Raw genomic sequence first — 22,667 nt, forward strand, 5'->3', positions numbered from 1 at the left:
AAGTGAGTTAACGTGCGCTTACGAGCAATGTTAATTTAATTGGAGGGGCTTTAAGTCACGCTGCTTTTGTAGTAAAAGTTTTTCATTCAAACCAACGTTTAGTTGAATTTGAGTCGTGAACGGTAGATGTTTATTTTTGTATCGCAAAATATTTTTAAGCGGTGCGCAGTTAATAAAATAAAATATTATTTTATCAGATATCGAAAATTACTTAATGAACGGTAAAATAATAATAAATCAGAAAGTGAAAGAATAATTATTGGTTAAAATTAAATAAAATAATAAAAAAAAATTAAATGATATAATTATCAAAGGTTAAAATAAAAAAATATATAACAAAAAAAAAATAAAAAAAAAAAATTATCAGATAAAAAATTCGTGACTTAAAAAAAAAAGAAAAACTGCCAAGAATTCAATTTAAAAAATAAATTCAAAATAAATATTTGAAAAAGGTAATTTTATTATTATCTTCATCATGATATATATATTAATATTAAACATATATATTATATATTAATATATATCAAGTATATGTGAGAAACTGTCAAAAAATAATAAAAATTTAAAAAATTCACAAGTTGATTCCGGAATTCATCACATCGACGTGCAAATTGAATTTCATCAATCATATATGTATATTTATATATGATACCTAACATATATAAAAAAATATATTTTAATAATAATAGAAATTTTTTAAAGAAGCTGACATTGAGACATGTTAAAAAATGTTTGAATAGAAATTCCAAAAGCAAAAAAAAAAATTAAAAAGTTTGAGAAAAAAATATTTTAAATATTATTTTATTATCATTGTCGTTATTTATTTATATATAATATATTAATAATCATATATAAAAATATTACTTTCTTATTTTTTTATCGATTTAAAATAAATAATAAATAAAATAAATCCATTGAAGCGCTGTAAAATGCATTTTTTTGACATTTTTGTTCACTTGAGCGATGATGATGACAATTTTACGCCTACGTTACCCTTATAATTTTATTGGTATTTATTAAAGCATTTCATTGTTTTGCAAGAAAAATAAATAAAAAAGTTAAAAGTTCGTGAAATTTTTGCCAAGAAATAATAAAATAATGATTTTCTTGTACTTTTTCTTACATTGTAACGTGTACAAAAAAAAAGTGTTGATAATATGTGAGTTGTACAAATTATTGAACGAGTGTATAGTGCGCAAGCATCATCAACATCATATATAAAACATAATAAAATATACAAATGAGTGAAAGTTTTAAATATATATAAAAAGCCGCATCGCATACCGATATCGTGTTCACTACAAAATATTTACTGATAGTTTGAAACGCAGCAAACCTTAACCTATACCGCGCGCACAAGTGAGAAATAAAAGTATAACAAACTTTTTTATGTACAAAAATTGGAATTGATCGAAAACAATTGCACACAATGATAACCATTATTATTATTAGTGAGTGTTGTTTTCTTTTTATGGCTTGCTACTACCGTTAGAATTGTCAGACGAAAGCCAAAAAAAAAAAATAAAAGGAAATTGATTTATTTATTGCTGGTAGTTTCTTTCGTCGTTGTTCCTCTCTTCCGATAGACATTTTTGGTTTTATTGTCATTTTTTATTTATTGTTTGCCAATTCCGTTTTACATTGTTGACAAGTGGTTCGTTACAAATAATGTTTCAGCGCGGAACAAGTGTCGTTTTATGACAACCCACGAGTTTTTCTCATAGCTTGCGAATTGACACAAATATCGAGCATGAAGGAAGTCAATTATTTGAAAAAAATTTAAAAAAATAGAAAAAAAATTCTGAGAAATTTAAATTATAATGATTAGGTGTGGTATCGTGCTGTTATTGCACGACCAGTTTTTGTATTTTTTCTCTATTTTTAATCTTGATGGATTTGATAAAAGGTTAAGTCGACGTACAGAAATTTATTTTATGTGAAAAATTGGAGTCTTGTAATGTTCGCGAAATTACCATGGATAATTTGAAAAATAGGGAAATTAATTTTTTATTGGTTTTAATTTTTTATTTATTTATTTTTTTACTATTATTAAATATAAAGCAAAAATAAATTATTCGAGAATTTTTCATTAATTTTTTTTTTATTGAAAAAATGTTTTAATTCGAAAAATGTGTTTTTAAAGTTTTAGTTGAAATTTTTTAATTTATAATTAAAATTAAACATTAATTAAATTCATAATTTTTTATTAATAAATTTTAATTTTTTAATATTAAAAAATAAAAAAAAAATTTTGTTAATTTTATGTTGGCGAATTATTTTAAAAATTTCAATTATTCAAGTATTTTCAAAAAAAAAAAAAAATAAATAAATAAATAAAAAAAATAATTTTTTTAAAATAAAAAATAAAAATTTCTAAAATATTTTTTTAGTTAAATTTTTTTATTATTTTTCTGTCTAAAATAAGAATTTAAAAAATAAAAATTAAATTATTAAAAAATAATTTTAAAATGTTTCTTTAATAATTTTTCTTATTTTATTTTGCTAAAAAACAATAAAACATTGAAATAAAAATTAAAACTTTTTTAGAAATTATATTTTTCATAAATTTTCTAATTTTAGAAGCAAAAAAAAAATATAAATAAATTTTAACTAAAAAAAATTTAATATTTTTTTTAATATTTCCTTCAATTTTTTTTATAAATTTATTATTTTTGTTTAGAAAATTATTTTTTTTATAAAAAAAAAATTTCTACAATATTTTTTTAATAAAAAAATTAATTAATTAATTTAATTTAATAAATAAAATAATGAAAAAATAACAAAATTCCAAAAAATATTTTTAAATTTTTTCTTTAATTTTTTTATAAACCTTTTTTATGTCTTGAGAAACTTTTTTTTTATATTATATAAAAAACATTTTCTACAACACTCTTTAAATAATTTCCTTGACCTTTTAAACTGAAACGACTTTAATTGAAAAAAACATTTAATTTCGTTAAAGTGATAAATATAAATGCACATAAAAGGCACAAAGAAGACGAGAAAAAAAAAGAAGAAGAAGAAGGTTACCCATATCACGTTAACAATTACTTCACCTGTAACATGCCCTCTTCGCTACGACGATAAATTACAACAAAAAATAGTACAAATGAACAATTATCTCTGTCTATCTATTTAAAAAACCCATAATTAATTGAAGATATTTTGTGTGTCAATTGAAAAAAAAAATAAAAAATTGATTGTAACACTTTTCCTCGATGGATCAATAAATTGCATTGTTAAAAAATTAACTTTAAATTAAAAATCCAAGCAAAGCCATTTAATGTTGACACCAAACACTAAACAGGCGTACTTCGTTTATTTATTTTACATAATTAACACAAAGAATTTTAAATGTTTGTAATGTAATAATTTTAACTACGCATCGCTTGAGACCCACTTTAAGTTATATAAGACGCGAAGATGTTCAATAAACTCAATAAATTGACTCACCTTTGTGTCGTTGTTCTTCTGTGAACAACAGGCGAGCAAGTGAATTGAAGTGACACACGCAACGCAATAATTTCGTAATATTTGGGCATATATTGAACATGTATAAATTTCGATATATGTGCTACATTGCAATAAATGAACAATTTTAGTACATTATATTGTATTATTATATTAACATGTTACTCGAATATATGCATGTTTAATAATATTATAACTAAAATTTACACATTTGGATTATTCCATTTAGAAAACATTGAGATTTTTTTTGCATAGGTTTTTAATTTAATTTTAAAATAAAAAAATAATAATGTATTAAAAAATAAAAAAAAATTAAAAAATTTAAATTAATTTAAAATAAAATTTAATTTTTTTTAAATTTTTAATTAAATGAAAAATTTTAAGATATTTTTTTTATCTAATATTTTTTAAATTTATTTTATAATTTTAATTTTTTTTTTATTAAATATTTACTAAATTTATTAAAATTTTCTAATTGGAATTTTCAAAATTTTTTTAATCAATAAATAAATATTTAAATTAAAAAATTTTATTAAAATTATTTTTTTTTAAATTTTAACATTAATAATTTAAAAATAATTTTTGAAAATTTTATTATTTTTTTTACAATTAAAAAAATAAAAAATTTATTTAAATAAAATTTTTATTATTTTTTTTGATAAAAAATTTTGAGAAAAATTAATATTAAAAAAATTTTATTTAATAAGATATTTAGGATTTTAATTAATTTTATTAATAGAATTTTTAAAAAATATTCAATAAATTTTCTAATTGGAAATTTTTTTTTAATCAATAAATATATTTTTATTAATAAAAAATTTAAAAATTATTTTAATTTAAAATTTTATAAAAATTATTAAATAAAAAATATTTAAAATTTATTAATAAATTTTAATTTATTAATATAAATTAAAAAATAAAATTAATAATTTTTTAAATTCAAAATTATTAATTTTTAATTTTTTTTATTAAATTAATTTAATTTTTTTTAATTAATTAATTATTTTTTTTTTTATATTTAAAATTATAAAAAATTTCATCTAATATAAAAATTAAAATATTCAATAAATTTTTTTTCTGAATGGAATAACCCACACATGTCTATTTCGATTAAAATTATTATTTGCACCGCACTAATATTTCATATTGCACACATAACACACTTGTTTGCTTCTGGGGCTTTGAATTTGTGAGAAAATCATCTATTCACCTTTTGAAATCATCATATATGTTACTTTTAATAATAATAAATAATAATTTTGCCTGAATTTATATCTTCATTTATTCGAGTTTCGCATCTATTTGATGTATGCGATCGCTTTGAATCCAAAGAATTGTTTACTCGCAAAGGAATACGAAAATGCTATTTTTGCAAGAAATCATTAGCATAAATAAATAAATAAAACGCAAAAGTTGTTTACATTCACATCAGGTTGATCGACATTTGTATTGGTCGTCGATCGATTGATGTTTTGCCTTAGAAGAACTTTAATTTAATGTAACTCGCTACTTAAGAGACAAGTATCGGATAAATTACATTTCAATATACGAGGCACTTGATGAACTCAAGGACTCTCGTTGAATGAGCATTTATCCTCCATTAAGTGCTTTGATTGACATCGTGATGATTTATTATGTTTTATTGTTATTTTTTGACTAACGAAACGAAATTTAACCGAAAAAGTGACAAAGATGAATTTTTAATCATAAATAAGATGAAGATGAAGGAAATGACAAGCGGTTTATATTCTGATAAATTATGAATAATAATGCTGTAAAAAAGCTGGAGTCATCGAAAAATTTTGTTGTTTAATTTTTTTTTGTTCAGAGATGGAATTTTTTATTTAAAATTTTAACAAAAAAAAAAAAAAATTAAAAATTTTTAACGGTCACTTTTTGAATTGACATTTACGAATTTTTTATTTTTTTTTTAAATTAAAATTCATTTTTTTTTATTAATTAAATAAAATAATACTTTTTTAAATTTTATGGTTTTTAGTCTTTGACAAGTTGAATTAGCAAAAAAGCAATTTTCAAATTTTTAACGGAATTTTTTGAATTGACATTTACGAAATTTTAATTTTTTTAAAATAATAATACAAAAAAATTAATTAATTAAAAAATTATTTAATTATTTTTAATTTTTTTTTTCAAAAATTAAATCAATAATTTAAATAATTTTTTTCAAAAATTTATGATTTTAAATTTTTGACAGATTGAATTAGCAAAAAAGCAATTTTCAAATTTTTAACGGATTTTTTCGAATTGACGTTTCTAAATTTTCAATAAAAATCTGAATACTTTTCTGACGTATTTTAATAAATATTTGTCCATTTTTCATCGAAATCATCTCAAAAAAGATAAAATACTTGATTAATTTTCGCAAACGTCCCTTAAAGCATTTTTCATTTCTGTCAAATCATATCACTGAAGAAAATCTTCACTTTTCCATGTGAAAAGGCACAAAGAAATACGAGTCACGCACACACAAAAATAAATCTTTTCCAGATCATTTCCACTTATTAATATTTCATGCATTTACATTTCTTTTGACTGAGTCACTTTTTTGATCCATTTCCCAAAAAATATAAATTTGTCTCTTTCAAAGAATTATTATTTTAAATAAATTCATGAGAAGCTCTTTTCTTTCACTTGAAATGGGTCAAATGATTGGCACGTGGTAAGTACTGCTAAATTGGCATCCCTTTAATGATTTATTTGCGAAAATGTCCCTTTCTCTCCGAATTTTCGGAGATATTTACATCTTGGAAGGGATAATTTGATTAATTTTACGTGCCTTTTCTTCTCTGAAGATCTTTTTCAATTAACTCGGAGCTCTTAAAGAGTTGAGCTTTTTTGTTTGTTCCGTAATCTTCGGGATTTTGACGAGAAAAAAAAATCTAAGTCAATAATAATTGCTTAGTTGAATGACGAGACATGCAGAGAACAAAGAAATCCTATGTTGAACATGTTCAATGTTCATGTCTTTGGTTATATAAAGAGGCAAAAAATGCGTGATGTCAGCTTCTGTACGAAACAATCATGATGGATGGATGTTAGGTATTTAAGCAAAGGGAATTCTCTCATAAAAAAAATGTTTAATGAGAGATTTTAGGGTGATGCAATAATTGAAAATGTTTTAAATTTTTTTCAATTAAAATAAAAATTAATAAAAAAAATAAAATAAAAAAATTAATAAATTTTAAAATAAATATTTAAATTTTTAATTTATTTTTTTTATTTGAAAAATTTATTAATTTTTTTTTAATTAAAAAATTTAATTAAAAAATTTTTTAATAAATTATTCAAAAAAAAATTAAAAAAAAATTAAAAATAATTTTTAAAATTTAAATTTTTTTTTTTTATTAAAAATTTTAATTTTTTTTTAAAACTATTTTAATATTATTTATGAAAAAGATTTGAAAATTGATTAAAAAAATTTTTTTTTAATAATAAATAATTTTATTTAAAATAAATTAAAATAATATTTTAAAATATTAAATTTTTATTTTTTTAATTTTTTTATTAATAATAGTTTATATATTTTTATTAATATTTTTTTCAATACCTATTATTATTCTTAAATAATAAGGCTTGAAAATTGATTAAAAAAATATAAAAAAAATTATAAAAATAAATTATTATTTTATTATTAAAATTTTTATTTTTTTTATTATTAAAAATTTTAAATGAAAATAAATTTTTATTTATTTATTTACAGAATTAATTATTTTTTCATAATTTTTTAGCATTTAATAATCATAAAAAAATATTAAAAATAATTTACTTTTTATAATTTTTTTTAATAAATTTTAAAAAAATTAAAAAATATTTTTTAAATTAACAAAAAAAAATCTTTTATGAAATTTAAAACATTTTTGCTTATTTGTATCAGCCTACTTAACATAACCCAAACTCATAATAATTCAAATTATTATTTTTTGTAACAATTTATATTTTTTTGCGTTGAACTACATTTTTTTTTTGTTATTATTTATGAAATGTTATAAATATATGTTCAAATGTTTGTTATACAAGTTTATTAACCAGCCAGACATTTTGAACAAAAAGGAACAAAAACAATCAACGAACAACAGAAATTGTTTCGCAACTAACGACATGTCATGTCACCTTCATCCATTCAAGCGCCGCCGTTACTTTTAATTTCTTTTACATTCTGGCAAAGTCATTATTCACAGAAAGAAAAAAGTTACAAAATATAAATTATAAGCGTTTCATTTACGCGTATCTCAAGTTTTTATCTTGTCTAAAAAAAAAGTTTAACAAGAAATTTATTATTATGAAGTATTAAAATTTAAAGTTAAATATTTTGAAACAACACCTAAAACCGCACACAAAATTCTTTTGCATAAAAAAAATTATAATATTCACGTTCCATACGCCGCGTCGTCGAACAAAAGTGTGACATGAAGCAAGTGAACTAGTTTTAAATATGAATTTCTGTAATGTTTTTTTTTCTTGCTTCCATAAAGGTGTAGTGAACAAAAATGTGCTTAATATACATAAATGGTTTCGTTTTTTAATGTTATAATTTTCAAGACATTCCGCTAAATACTTTGGGAGCTATTTGGAAGTCGTTTTCGTTAAACGTGTGTAATTATTACAAATGGAAAGTGTTGAAATTGAAGATGATTAGCATGTTTTTATGGAAGAGTCGTGCGACGTTATGCGATTATAATTGCCGTAATTTCTAATTTATCATTTTTTGCGTGGTCAAGTAAAGAATTTTTAAGGTTTTTAGGTCAGTTTTATATTTTTTTTTTTAGGAAAATTAAAAATTTTTTTATTTTTATTTGAAAATTTATTTTTTAATTATTTTATAATTTTTTTAAAAAAAATTTAATATATTTTTAATTGTTAATTTTTTTTTTAATTCAGAATTAAAAAATAAATTATTTTATTTTTAAATAAATTAAATATTTAAAAAAATATTAAAAATAATAAATAAAATTTTTTTAATAAAAATTTTTATTAATAATTAATTTTTTTTAATTATTTAATTTAATTTAAATTTTTGGAAAAATTAGAATTAAATAAAAAAAAATAAATTTTTATTTATTTTTTAAAAATGTTTTAAATTATTTTTTTTTAAAATAAAATTAATTTTTTTTTAATGATTTCAATAATATTTTTTAATTATTTTTTTTTTAATTATTTAAATTTTTTTTAATTTTTTTTAATTATTAATTTATTTTATTTATTTATTAAAAAAAAAATAATTAAATACCTAATTATTTTTAAATATTTTTTTTAAATATTTAAAAAAAAAAAAATATAAAATACCATTAAAAAGTATTAAATTTAATTTTCATTCAAAAACTCGTACCATCCAACCTAATTTAAGCAACAAAACCCATCAAAACTTTTGTCATTCATCATAAAACCTCTTAAAATCTCACAAAATAAGCCTCAACGGAACACAAAATGAAATGAATGTCACACATAATCTTTTATTTAACGAAATCCGTAGTTGAAATGAGCTTTCTTTCCCTCTTTTATCCCCATTTTTTAATACTCGAAACGTATATTTCCTTCACTTTTCTTGTATTTCTATGGAAAAAGTGCATCTTTCAGATGTCTTTGCAATATTTTACAATTTTTTGCACAATGAAAATTGCAACGCAGACAACAAAGAGCACGAAAACATGAAAAATAGCAACATTACGACAAATCATAAGTTGCACGATGTAACTTTATTCTTTATATCCCAATTCGTGAGTCAGAATATGTGGATTCTCCTAAATAGGTTGAAAAGTCAAGGTAAACTCGAAATTTTCATGTAACGCACACGACACAAAAAAAAATCCGAAAATGCAAACTATTTTGTTACATGAAAAATTTTCAATTATTTTGGGATTGTAACCGATTTTTTATCCCTTTTTTTGCCTCTCTTCAAAAAAACGACATTTGATGGAATTTTATGATTAAATATTTGCACAAAATAAATCGTGTCATGTCAAAAAAAATTTTTTTTTCTGTTAACAAGAAAATAAACGACCTTGACTGGTTAAATTGTGCGGCGATGTGACTTGATTATGATTAACGGTCGTTTAAATGATGTCTTGTTCATCATAATTATCTCGTGATGCGGGATGATGATCTTCCTCTTCATCAAAAATCATGCCACTGTGGGATAAAGTCGCGTCAAGGTTGAATTTTTGTTTTATTTTAAAGTATTTAAGTGCATGTAACTAACCTATTATGTGCAAAACGATTTAATTTAATTTTTGAATTTAAATTACTTTTTTGGTTTTCACACGAAAGGTTTGTGGGATTCACAGCTGTAACACAATTTTAAATACATTTCAATAAATAAATGCGATATTTTGTTTTAAATGATATTTAATAATTTTTTAAAGATTTATTTTTTAATAAATTATTTATTTATTTTTTTAACTAACGTTTAAAATTAAATTTAAATTTTTTTTAATTTAGATTTTTTAAAAAATAAAAAAAATTAAACAACTTAATAATATTTATAAAAATAAATTAAACAAAAAATTATAATTAATTAATTAATTAATTAAATATATTTATTAAAAATATTTAATATAATATTTTAAATTTATTAAATTATTTTATTTTTTTTTAATTTAAAAAAAATTTTATCTAAAAAAAAGTTAAAATATTTATTAAAAGTTATTAAAATTTATTAATTTATTACAAATTTGAAATTAAAAAAAAATATATTAATTAATATTTTTTTACAATGTCAACTGGGTCAAAATTTGAAAACTTTCACAGAAACATTTCCAATTGTGCTATGGGTCAAAAATTAAAAATGTACATTGGGGCATTTAGAAAAAAATCTAAATATGCATTGGGTTTTTATATTCGAAAATAAAAAGAAAAAAAAATGTACATTAGGACAAACATTTAAAATGTGCATTGGGCAAATTTTTCAAAATATGCATTGGGAAAAAATTTAATAATTAAGAAAATATTTAAAATTTTTTTTTTACATTTTGAATTAAAGTTGTTAATTTTTTCTAAAAATAACTTTACAAATTACATCAAAAGGTGTTTGAGTGGATGGATTGAAGTATCATCGACCCATCAAAAAAATTGTGTGTGGAGACGCCTATCTATCAATACATATTACATAAAATAATTTCAACTAATTAACAACAAAAAATTGAATATGATTAAAAAAAAAACAAAAAAAAAACTTGTAGCAATAAAAACATGTAGAAGGTGTCTCTTTTTGTGGTAGAAGGAGTGCCATTTTATGACAAGTGTACTCAAAAACGGAATTTTCTGTGGATGTCGTGTCACAAGCCTGTATAATTAACATAATAATTGCCGTGTTAAAACGGAAGAAATTACGTACTTTGGTGTTGTTGGTTCATTTTTATGTCTTTCCCGCCCGCGATGATGATTTTTTGTGTCAATGAAATGCAATTTTTATTTTTTTTTTGCGATTGCGTTACTAACGGTATTGTCTTTTTTTGTTTTATTTGCAGACAATGTTCCAATATTAGCAAATAATTTTTTTAAAGAAGAGAAACGAGTGCCAAAAATAAAAAAAAATCAAAAATGGAGAAGGACGTTGAAACAAATATCGTTCCAGTCTTGCAATCGACGACGACGACAAATGAAGAAATGACTGAAAATACGGCGGATAACAAGTCATCGATACTCGACAGCAGTTTCTTGAACAGCGTCATGAACCCCAATCTCGAGCACGAACAAACGCGTGTCATGGACAAAAGCATAAATCCGAATAACGCGAAAGACAGTTTGACCCATTCGCAAATTTCGATGCTCTCGAAAACGGATCACGGAAGTCATTTGTACAGCACGCCCGAATCCGTGATGGCGCACGACGACAAAACCGCCGTCATTCAACTTTCCGACGAAGACGAGATCACGACAGACGGAAAATCGCAAATTAACGAAAACACAATTTCGGCGGAAGTTCCCATGAAAAAACCGCCAATGCCGCCAATGATGATGATGAAAGATGATTTTTCGCAACCCATGGTGCAGAAGAAAAATGCGTTTCCCACACACATTTTGCTCGGATCGCTTCAATTGGTCTTGAGTATATGTTTGGCGGCTCTCGGAGGACTTGTGATTGCGAGAAATGCGGCGTTGTGTATGGCTTTTGCGGGAATTTGGGCGGGAGCGATTGCGGGAATTACAGGTTCGCTTGCGATTTTGAACGTGAAAGGAGCGAAAACGGGATTTTTAGCGGCAAGTTTGATTTCTGTGGCATCGGGAACGCTGGCAGCAAGTCTTACGGGAATTGGATTGTTACGCGATTGGAATATTGTGCATCAAGATGAGGTAAGATGATATTTTTTTATTATTTATTTTTTTTTTGTTCGGGTATTAAGGCGAGTGCAATGAGAGAATTTTTTTTTTGGTTTTTAAATTTTTAATGAAAAATTATTTTTTTTAATTTTAAAAAATATTTTTTTTTAAATAAATAATTTAAAGAAATAAAATTATGAAATTAATTAATGAAAATAAATTTTACTATTTTAATTTTTAATTAAAAAATAATTTATTTCTTTTAAATTAATTAATTAAATTTTTCAAAAAAAAAAAATAAATAAATAAAACAAAGTAATTAAAATTTTTAGAATAAAAAAATCCTTTTAAAAATATAACATTATTTTATTATTAATTTTATTTTTATTTAATTAATTTTTTTTTCGAAAAAATATTTTTTAAAAATTCTTTGTCTCTTTAATTAAATTAATTTTTTTAATTTTCATGAAAAAAATTAATTAATTTTTTGAAACTTTTAGCAAAATAAAAAATAATCTATTATTTTTTAAAATTTTAATTAAATATTTTTTAATATTTTATTTAATTTTGTTTAAAATTATTTTTTCAGTTAACAATTTATTATTTAAAAAAAAGTAAATAAAATAAAAAAAAATATTAATTTAGAATAAGAAAAACATTTTTTAAAATATTGAATTATTAATTTTATTTATTTAATTAAAAAAAATTTTTTACAAAACATCAAATAAATTACAAAAATTTTCTTTTATGAAAAATAAAAAAAAATAAAATTCAAAAAAAATATTTTCAAAAAATTAAAAAAATATCCAAAAATTAAATTAAAAAATAATATATAAATTTTCGGAAAATTCAGAATTAGAATAAAAATTAATTATATTTTTTTTTTTTATTAAATGCGTAAAAAATAATAATTTAAAAATTATAAATTTTTAATAAAATTCAATAAAAAAATTTAAATAAAAAATAATTAAATTGATTAATAAATTTTTTTTTTTTTTTTTGCTTTTTTCAATAAAATAATTTCAATTAACTATATTTAATAAAATTAAATTTTTATTTAAAAAATTATAAAACATTTTAATTCATTGCACTTGCCTAAAAGTTACTTTACTATTTACGTCTCACTGTGCGATTGAAAAAAATATAAATCCGATAAATCATAAAAAATATTATTTTTTTCAAAAGAAAAAAAAATAATAATAGTAAGCGGAAGACTTTTTAATAATAAAAAAAATATATTTTCAATCTATATTCAATTGATTGGCTTTCAATAAATAAAACTCTGGATTATTGGCTTTTATTGCAAGTTGAAAGTAAAAAACTTTAAATTGGTCTACAATTTCATTTTTATTTTTTCAAAGCCACCAACAATGGACGACATCGTTATAAAATAAAAATAATTGACCAAAAAAAGTACCTTTTTTTTTGATAATCCCACAACTTATTTTCAACTGTCGCAATACGACAAACCTAATCTCCGACAAGCATCTAGCCGAAAATTTTAAGGGACAAAGTTGAACGTAATGTCTTTTTTATTAGCGTCATAATTGTCAAAAAATGTTAAAATTTTATTCTTGGGCAAATAAATCCTTTTTTCGAAGAGAGAAACTTTTTTTTTTAATTTTTTGGCAAAGACAACTTCTAATAATAAAACATCGCCCAACAACCGCAATGACATAATTTATACGGAAGACGACAATATTAATTAAATTTCGAGAGAAACAAGGAGATCCGTATTATTATTAAAGGGGACGGTCAACGTTGCTTTGTGTCTTAATTAATTGCCATTCATTAACTTTAAAGACCATAATTAACTTGCAATCTAATATCATAACCGCTCGTTATTTATCGTCTTCGACGGTAATCCTGAACACGATAAAAAAAATAAAAATTAATAAAAATTTTTTTTTTTCAGAATTTGTATGGCGCAATTAATGCAAGTGCGGGACTGTTATTTGTGCTCACGATACATCTGGTTACGAGCATCATTTCCGTGTACCATTGCGCTTTGACGGTGTGTGGTTCAAGGTAAGTTTTCTTGCATTTTTCATCAATCAAAAGACATGTAAAGATATCAACGCCGCCGCCCGTGTTTAATTTACTTGCGTGCACTAATTTTTTGTACCGTGGAGAATTTTCATGCAATTTCGTAATAACTTGATTTTGTAGAGAAATATTTATTTTAAAAGTAAATATTTTTTTGCGTTGAACAAGTAGCTGATATGTGACTAAATTACTTGGAAAACAACGTTAAACACTTTATTTCATTTTTTTTGTTAAACGAGAAAAAAATTAATTTAAGCGCATTTTAATAAAATTTAAGAATTTTTGAGACTAATTTAATAATTTTTAAATAATTTTTAATAATTAAATTATTTTTTTTTATAAAATAATTTTTAAAAATAATAAAAATTAATTTAAAAATTTTATTAAAAATATTTTTGTAATAAAATAATTAACTTTTAATAATTATTGAATTAATAAATAATTTTAATATTTTTTTCTGATACTTTCAAATCTGAAAAAAATATTTTTTAAAATTTTAAAAATTTCCAGATTTTTTTTTAAAATTTTTTTATGAATTTTTTAAAAGAGAACTGATTTTTTTTTTTCAAATTTTAACAGTTCACTTACTTTTTTTAATTTAAAATAATTTAAAAAAATATTTTATAGGTAAATGATTTTTTTTAAAATAAATAAAAAGAAAAAAAAATTTCAAAAAATTGATTATTTTTTTATTTTAAAATTAATTATTTAATTTATAAAAATTAAAATTAATAAATTCTTAAAAATTTTTTTTTTAATTATCAAATTTTTATCTATTTTATGATTTTATGCAGCAAAAAAAAATTAAGATTTTAATTAAACTAAATTTTTAAAAATATTTTTATATATGTATGAAATTTTTTTTTATTATTTTCTAAATTTTTTCGACTTTCAATTTTTTTTACTATTTTTCAATTTTTTTTTTGAATACCCGAAATGTTTAAAAATTTCTTACTATTTTTATTGATTAAAATTTATTTAAAAAAAAAACATTTTTTATTTTTTTTAATTTTCAAAAATTTTTCTCTTGAAAAAAAAATCTAATTTTTTAAAAATTAAATTAACATTCATCGAACAGACAGACAAAAATTCCTCCAAAAAAATTAAAAAATGCTTTTTATATGTGAGCTCTAATAAAAACGTTAATATAATAATAAAAACCTAATATTATTAACGCCAAGAGCAAACATTGCACACTAACTTCATTATTTTACGAGAAACGAGAAAAAAACTTCAACATACTAAAACAAAAAATCAGCTTGACTTTCTCACAAAACCATTTCAAACGCCACGAAGCGCAACATTGCGTGCCATGTTGCATGCATTTCACTGATTACTTTTACAGATTTGACAAAAATTAGAGGCAGAAATTATTTTAAACGAGCTCGAAAGCAATTAACGGCACAGAAAATGGCCTGAAAATGCTTTTTCCTTGTTTAAATTTTTAATTTAATTTTTTTTTTTTTTTTTTTCGCTCATAAAAGGACATAACGGGCGTGTTTCGTATCTCTTACCTTCGATCTATTTAATTTAAATATTGGGAAAAAAATAACAATAGAGGTCAAATCGAACATGAAAAGGGCTTGCGCGATAAATTAATTGCGTTAATTGAGAAAATAAATAAACAATTAATTCGAAAATTAATTAATTTTTTTTTATTTATTTTTTTTATTTTGGATTTATTGTTTGAATTTTTTTTTTTTTTGAATTATAAACAGAAAAGCTTGGATATCTGTTAGTTATCATAGATTTGTTTATTTTTTTATTTTCAACTTGATTTATTTTTTTTATTTCTGCAAATTTTTATTTATTTATTTTTTTGAAAGAGATCATTAAAAAAAATGAGCAAGAACAGCAAAAAATTTATTAAATAATTAATTAATTAAATAATAAATTAATTAATTTGAATTAAATTTAATTAAATTAATTTAATTAATTAAAATTTATTAAAAATTAATTAAATTAATTAAAATTAATTAAATTTAAAAAAAAAAAAAATTAAAAAAAATTTTTTTTTCGAGAATTTTTTTGATAGTATTTTTTTTTGTTAGTACGTCGACGTATTTAGTCCTAATTTTACTTAATTTATTTTTTTAAATTTAATTAATTTATTAGTTTTTTTTATTATCATTCAATCAATCACTTTTTAAATAATTTGTCCTAAATTATTTTTTGCACTTTTCTCACATATCCTCATTCTCTCGCGTATCAAAATTGTCATCATTCGTCGTCGCTGCGTCATTTTTCTCCGTTTCAGGCGCTTCTGTGCTCAATTCTTCCTTCGCTTCGATCACTTCCGTGTCACTCAGCGTCAATTTATCGATATCTGGCTCATCTGAAGACACATTCATCGAATTTGTCTCACTATTGCACAACTTTTCCCACTCCACGAACTCTTTGTAATACTGATACACGGGAATCACAAACACCGAAATGTCATCCACAGTCGCTGCTGCCTTCGAATCACTCAATCGCCAATGCCCCGACTCATTTATGCGCCCACGAGCCTTCGCGACGAGTTCTTGTGCTGCCATCGTGTATCGATGTCGTTCCGTCGGGTACTTTTTGAGCGTTTTAAAGACCGTGTGAGCCACATCGTTGATTTCCGTGACATCCCAAAGTCCATCGGTCGCCATCACAAGCACCCCGTATTCGCCGTCTTCGTTGCCGTCGCCCGGAATTGAAATAACTTTCGTTAAATCGCGGAAATTTACGTCCGGTTGGGCACTTAGGAATGGTTTAATGAGCATCCCGCTGTACAAAGCGCGTAAATCGTGATCCCCGAAGCCTCGTGTGACGCCAATTGTGCCCATGAGACGTGAGCGTTTCCCCTCCCCCGTCACAAGAGTGGGGGATTTCAAGTCGTCTCGTGTGAGCGTTTTGAACGCCCATCCACGCATCGTGCCGCTTCGATACATCACACGTTGTCCCAAATCTCGCGACAAAGGTTTCTTCGCGAATTCCATGGGACAGTAAGAGTCGCCCATCAGCGTGGGGTTAATTTGCGCCGTACTCAAAAGTCGAGGACGTTCCGTATCCGGAGTGTGATCCCACGAAAGTGCCGTCGAAAATACATGATATTCAGTCTCTTCCGAATTTTTCGTCGAATTTCCATTTTGCTGATGTTTCGGATCGATTTCCGCCCGGAAAATATCTTGCGGGAGTTTTTGACATAAAATTGCGCGGGAATCGCCCGCATTGGCTATGTACATTTTTCCTAAAATAAATAGAGCGACGCATGCGGTGCATCCTCCGGCATTTCTGTATTTGTCGCGATCTGAGTCGATCACGGAATCCATTTCGTGAAATGCACTTTCAAGAGCACCGACGATCAACTCGTCTTTTGAGATGTTTTTTACGAAAAAAAGCGGGGTTGGGATTGTGCTTGCTGGAGCAACTTCCTTCTTCGGCAGTAGTAATTCAATGATGTCGACGAGTTTTTCGTGCAAAATATGATGGAATTGCAGCGAGGCAGCGAGAGAACAACCGTGCGAGGCGTGCCCGTCAAATATGCCGAAATACATGTACGGCAAGTCGGGGTATTGCTTTGATGGATGTGATAGGGTTTGTTTTGAAAAAGCTGAAAAAAAATATTTTTTTAATTAATTTCTATTATTTTTCAATTTAAAATTTATTTTTGTCCCAAAAATAAGAAAAATATTTTTAAATTATTTTTTTTATTTAAAATAATATTTTTTTTTTATAAAAAAAAATTAAAAATATAAATTATTTTTTATTTTTCATAATATTTATTTAAAATTCACTTTTTAAAAATAATATTTAATTAAATATTTTTAATTAATTTAATTAAGTTTTTTATTTTCTTTTTTAATTTTAGTTTAATGTAAATTAAAATTCATTATTTAACTTAATATTAAAAAAAATAATTTAAAATTTTTAATTATTTAAAAATTAATTTATTTTTATTTTTTATTAATATTTTAATTTTTTTATAAAATTAAATTTAACTTTTAACTTTTTTTTACCTTTAAAAAAAATTAATTAAATATCTATAAAAATTTTTTTATTAATTTATTTAAATATTATTTTTTCAAAATATAAAATTTATTTTCTTTCATTCATTTTTTTTTAAATTTCATTTTTTGTTATTATTTTAAATTAAAAATTCGATAAAAATTAAAATTTTCTTCAAATTATTATTAATTTTAAATTATTTTCTTTACTGAATTTTTGATACGAGAGAAAAACTCTCAAAAGTAAATATTAAATTTTATAAAAAATAATTCATAAATTATTAAAAAAATTCTTTTTCTTAAAAAAAAAAATTAATTAAAACTTTTTTTCTTTAAAAAAAATTAATTAAAAAATTTTTTTTAAAATAAAATTAAAAAAAATTTTTTTTTCATTAAAAAAATTTAAAAATAATTTTTAAAGTAGAAAAAAATCAAAATAATCGCATAATTTTAATTTTTTTCATACAAAATTGTTAAAAAATTCTCGAAATTATGAAAATCTTTAAATAATTTCAAAAATTATTAAAATTTTTATTTAATTCAACTCAATTTTTAATTTTTTAAATTATTTTTAGGGACAAAAAATTAAAATTTGAAGCACTTTAAACTCGAAAAATTACCTGCTTGATCTTCATTATACTGACTCTTGCCCGAATTGATGCACTCCGCGTAGCCCGAATACCACGGCATCGCATTGAGATCCCTTGGAACAATAATCGGCCTCAAATTGTGATCAGCTGATGCCTTGAGTTCGTCCGTCGTCGATAGATTGAGGAAACCTGATAACACGCGAACAAAGAAAATCCATTGAATCGTCGGTTATTTGCTTACTTTTGTCAATATTTTGTCATACCTGGCCTCGAATAAATAAACTTATCGGGTAGATTTTTGTTGTTGGCATACGGCGATGACGACGACGAACTTGATGACGATGTCGATGTTGCCGAACTCGAAGGCAGCGCTGGCAGATCCGGAGCGACAATCAAGTCGAGGACGCGATTTTTCATGCGATTCAACATTTTTTTCCTTTGTTTTTCTGAACTTTCTTGCTTAAATTATCGATTCACTTGCATCAGTGCATAATAATATTGATTATTTCGACGGAACTTGGCTTAGTCTTTGTCACCGCAAACACACAAAGCGAGCATTTTTCGCGAAAATCTTCACTTTTGACGCGTAGACCAGCTGAGAAATTGTCACGAGAACACAAAATCCGGCTATTTGGACATTTATTTGCGGGAGAAACGAATTAAAACTCCCGACGAGACGTGAAAATATTTCTAAAAAATACGCAATTTGTGCACTTGGAGCGGTTTTGACGTGAAATCACACTGGGCACGAGGAAGCACTTCGGAAGCGATTCTTTTATTTTGAATTTTTTCCGTTATTTATTTTTCTGAGACAGAAACGGAGTCTGTTTAATGTTAATTTTTTTATCTTTTGTTTATAATTTGTCGTAAATTTGCCCTTTGAATGCGATTTTTTGTCTGTTTTTCTTTAAAAATATTTTTTTCAAGGGCTTTTTTTTTTAATTTTTTCGTATTTTTAGTTAAACAAGAAGAATTTTGTGATGAGAATTTGTTCTAATGCATTGCAGGCAGACAAGACCTGGAATGCAAAAGAAAAGAAAAAAGAAAAGTTTGTTTCAGTTTCAAGTTTGTTTGCAAGGTGAAGATGTGAAGAAGAAGAAGGAAAAAAGCGAAATTGGCAAGGAAGAAGTTTTGTGTTTTATTTGAAATTTGAATCATGTGTGTTATTTGAGAGAAGATTTAAAGTTGGAGCAAACACAAAAGTTGAATTTATCTTTTAGGCGGGAAAGTCTATTAAAATTATTCTTGATATTTTATTAGATGAAATTATGACAGATGTTGAATTTTTAATTTTTTAATTTAATTTCAAGAAATTTTTATTATTTTTTTTAAATAATTTTTAATAAAAATTTTATTTTATTTTTAATTTAATTTTTTTATTTTCATGTATTTTTTTCAATTTAAAAAATTAAATATTTAATTATTTTAAAATTTAATTTATTTTTTTTTTTAATTTTTTTAATTAAATTTTTTTTTAAATTTATTTTTTTAATTTTTTTTTTTAATTTTTTGTTTTTAAAAATTAATTTTTAATCATATTTCATTATATTTTTTATTTTTATATTTGCTTTGGTTTAAAAATTAAAAAAATATTTAATTAATTATTTTAATAAATTAATTTTTTTCTTAATTAAAAAAATAAAAAAAATTTTACATTCGAACTTTGACAGATGTAAAATTTTTGATTTTTTTTTTTAATTAATTAAATTTTTAAATATTTCAAAGTTTTTTCAAAAGAAAAATCCATTTAAAAAAATTAAATTTAATTTTAATAATTTTTTAAAAATAATTTTGATGTATAAAAAACTGACAGCTGTCAAAAAATTTTTAAATTAATTTTTTTTTAAATTTCAAAAGTATTTTTATACAAATTATTTTTTTTATTTTAAGAATTTAGATTCTATTAAAATTATTTAATATATTTTATTTTGAATTTTAGCGAAAATTTTGACAGCTGTCATTTTTATTTTAAATAAAATGTCAAAAATGCCGAAATTTTTAAATTTAATTTAATTTTATTTAATAATTAAAAATTAATTAAAATTAAATTTTAAAAAAAATTTGACAGCTGTCAAATTTTTTAAATGTCAAAATATTTCTTCTGACATAACCTCAAATTTTTTTTTAAAATTTTTAAAATTTTTTTTTTATTTTTTATGTTTCTTCTCATCACAATCTTCAATTTCATTAAAAATTCAAGTCATTTCCAGATTAAATGGTGCGTATTTCGCATGTTACAAAAAAATTAACCTTTTCTGCCAAATCAACCACAAAAATAAGAAATAATTGATTTGATGTAACAAAGAAGGTTGTACGTTTATTTACATGTGTTTCTAATTCGCTTACATTGATTTTCTTTGGCGGGTAATTAATTGCCTGACCTTGAATTACGTCGTTCATGGCTGGGCTTTTATCGAACTGTTCGATAAATTTAAGCATTTTCACATGCGTTTTACACGCAGCTCTCTTAACATGTTTATTTATTCACAAAAAAAGTGCGCGGCGGCGATGAAAAAACTTGATAATAATTAATGACCGTCGAGAATGTCACTCATTCACAAAAAAAAAAAAAATATTTCGTCACCTTCCAAAACTCATCTTTCGGATTTTTTTCTCATCCACAGAAACGACGGCGGTTATGGTGCGGAAAATATGATTTACAACGATTTATCATTCACGCTCAGTCATCAACGCGTCGAGGAATATATCAATTCGCTGCCGATCGAAACGGATATGAAGGAGAAAATGTATCAAAATATCATGAAGGGAAGTTTGCGAAGTCGCAGCAGCAAGGTACGTGTGTCTCGTGCAAATTTATTTCGTAATTAATAATTAACTCTTCTATCATCCACACATGTTCGCAGGACAAATTGATGCCATTTTATCATCCGCAATTTCAAGCGCCAATGTTGATTCCGCAACCAGCAATGAGAGTAAGTGAAGTTAATTTGTTTTTAAATTTTTTTCTCATGATGACAAAAATTGTTGGAATGTCTCTCGACGTTACGCTTTTTAAATGCATTTATTATTGACGATGTCATAACAACAACATATTCGAGCAACATAACAAGTTTTCATGAAACTTTTGAAATATAATTGCTTTTGGAATTTTCTTTTTTACTTTTTGATGGGAAGTATTTAACGATGATGAGATAAAATAGTTTAAAGAGCTGTGTAATTTTAAAATAAAAAAAATATTTTTTTTAAATTTAAAAAAATAATTTAAAAAAAAAATATTTTTTTTAATTTAAAAAATTGTTTAATAAATTATTTTTAATTTGGAAAAATTAATATTTAATCAAAATAAAAAAAATTAAATAATAAAAAAAAAATATTTTTTTCTTAAATAATGTTTAAAAAAATAATAAAAAATTTAAATTACTTTAACAGTTTCCTCTTTATCACAAAAAATGCCGCAGCATAATTTTTGACAGTAATTAATGAACATTCCAATATTTTTCATTAATTTATTATTATTTTCATCTTTATTGTAATTCAAATGTGCCGATGCATAAATTTCAAAATTTAACATATTTTTATTCGAGTTAAGCAAAATTTATGAATAAAATAACAAATCAATTAAATCCATAAAATCCACGAAATAAACAAAAACTGAACAATACACAAAAAAAAACAAAATAATTAATTAAAATACAAGTTGAGTGGCTGTTTCGGGCAGATTGATTGATTAATGCTAAAAAACAACGTTGTTCCTCATCAAACTCAAAATAAAATCGAATAAAAGATTTTTTTTCCATTCAACGGAATTTGGCAGAAATTTTAATTGAAAGCCCGACGGGTTTTTATATTTTTTCAATTTTTTTTTATTTTATTTTCAATCGAAAAGCGACAAAGAAATAAAACCGACGATTACACCTCAGTGTTTGCCGTCAATTTGCATCATATTCTGATTTTTCTCTTCGTGCCTTGGTTTGCTATCTAGCTTTTTTATTAAACACTTTTTGGTACGTGACAAAATTTTGCGAAACGAAAAAGAATACGTTAGCAGTGCTTATTAGAGTGGAACACAAACACGTAATTTTACAAATTTTTTTCTATCTTTTCGTGAAATTTTATCTCAGAACGTAAATTTTAATGAAACAAAAAAAAAATAATTTTACCAAAATTTATTTAACGATCAGATCTAAGTAGCAAAAAAAAAATAAAAATGACCAAAAACGTTCAACATGTCGTCATGTGTGTGGAGATGATACATAAATGATTAGTAATGTGATTGGACTACGTAATTTTATTTCATTTTCATTAATATTATTATTGTTTTATCATAAACTAAATCGTCGCATCATCA

The 22,667-nt window shown here is 22.9% G+C and overlaps 2 protein-coding genes across 3 annotated transcripts in view; both read right to left on the bottom strand.

The window, feature by feature from the left end:
- Positions 1 to 22,667, bottom strand: part of LOC134837165 (calbindin-32) — a 78,615-nt gene that overhangs the window by 28,126 nt on the left and 27,822 nt on the right. The gene's annotated exons all lie outside the window — the stretch shown is intronic.
- LOC134837164 (protein phosphatase 1H) lies at positions 15,820 to 19,043 on the bottom strand. The gene is made up of 3 exons (XM_063852514.1): positions 18,622 to 19,043; positions 18,389 to 18,547; positions 15,820 to 17,374 (listed from the first exon to the last, which is right to left on the bottom strand). The coding sequence occupies exons 1-3, from the start codon at positions 18,785 to 18,787 to the stop codon at positions 15,978 to 15,980; spliced, it is 1,722 nt and encodes a 573-aa protein (XP_063708584.1). The 5' UTR covers positions 18,788 to 19,043; the 3' UTR covers positions 15,820 to 15,977.

Source organism: Culicoides brevitarsis, chromosome 1, assembly GCF_036172545.1.
Source record: "Culicoides brevitarsis isolate CSIRO-B50_1 chromosome 1, AGI_CSIRO_Cbre_v1, whole genome shotgun sequence".
Classification (NCBI taxonomy): Eukaryota; Metazoa; Arthropoda; class Insecta; order Diptera; family Ceratopogonidae; genus Culicoides; species Culicoides brevitarsis.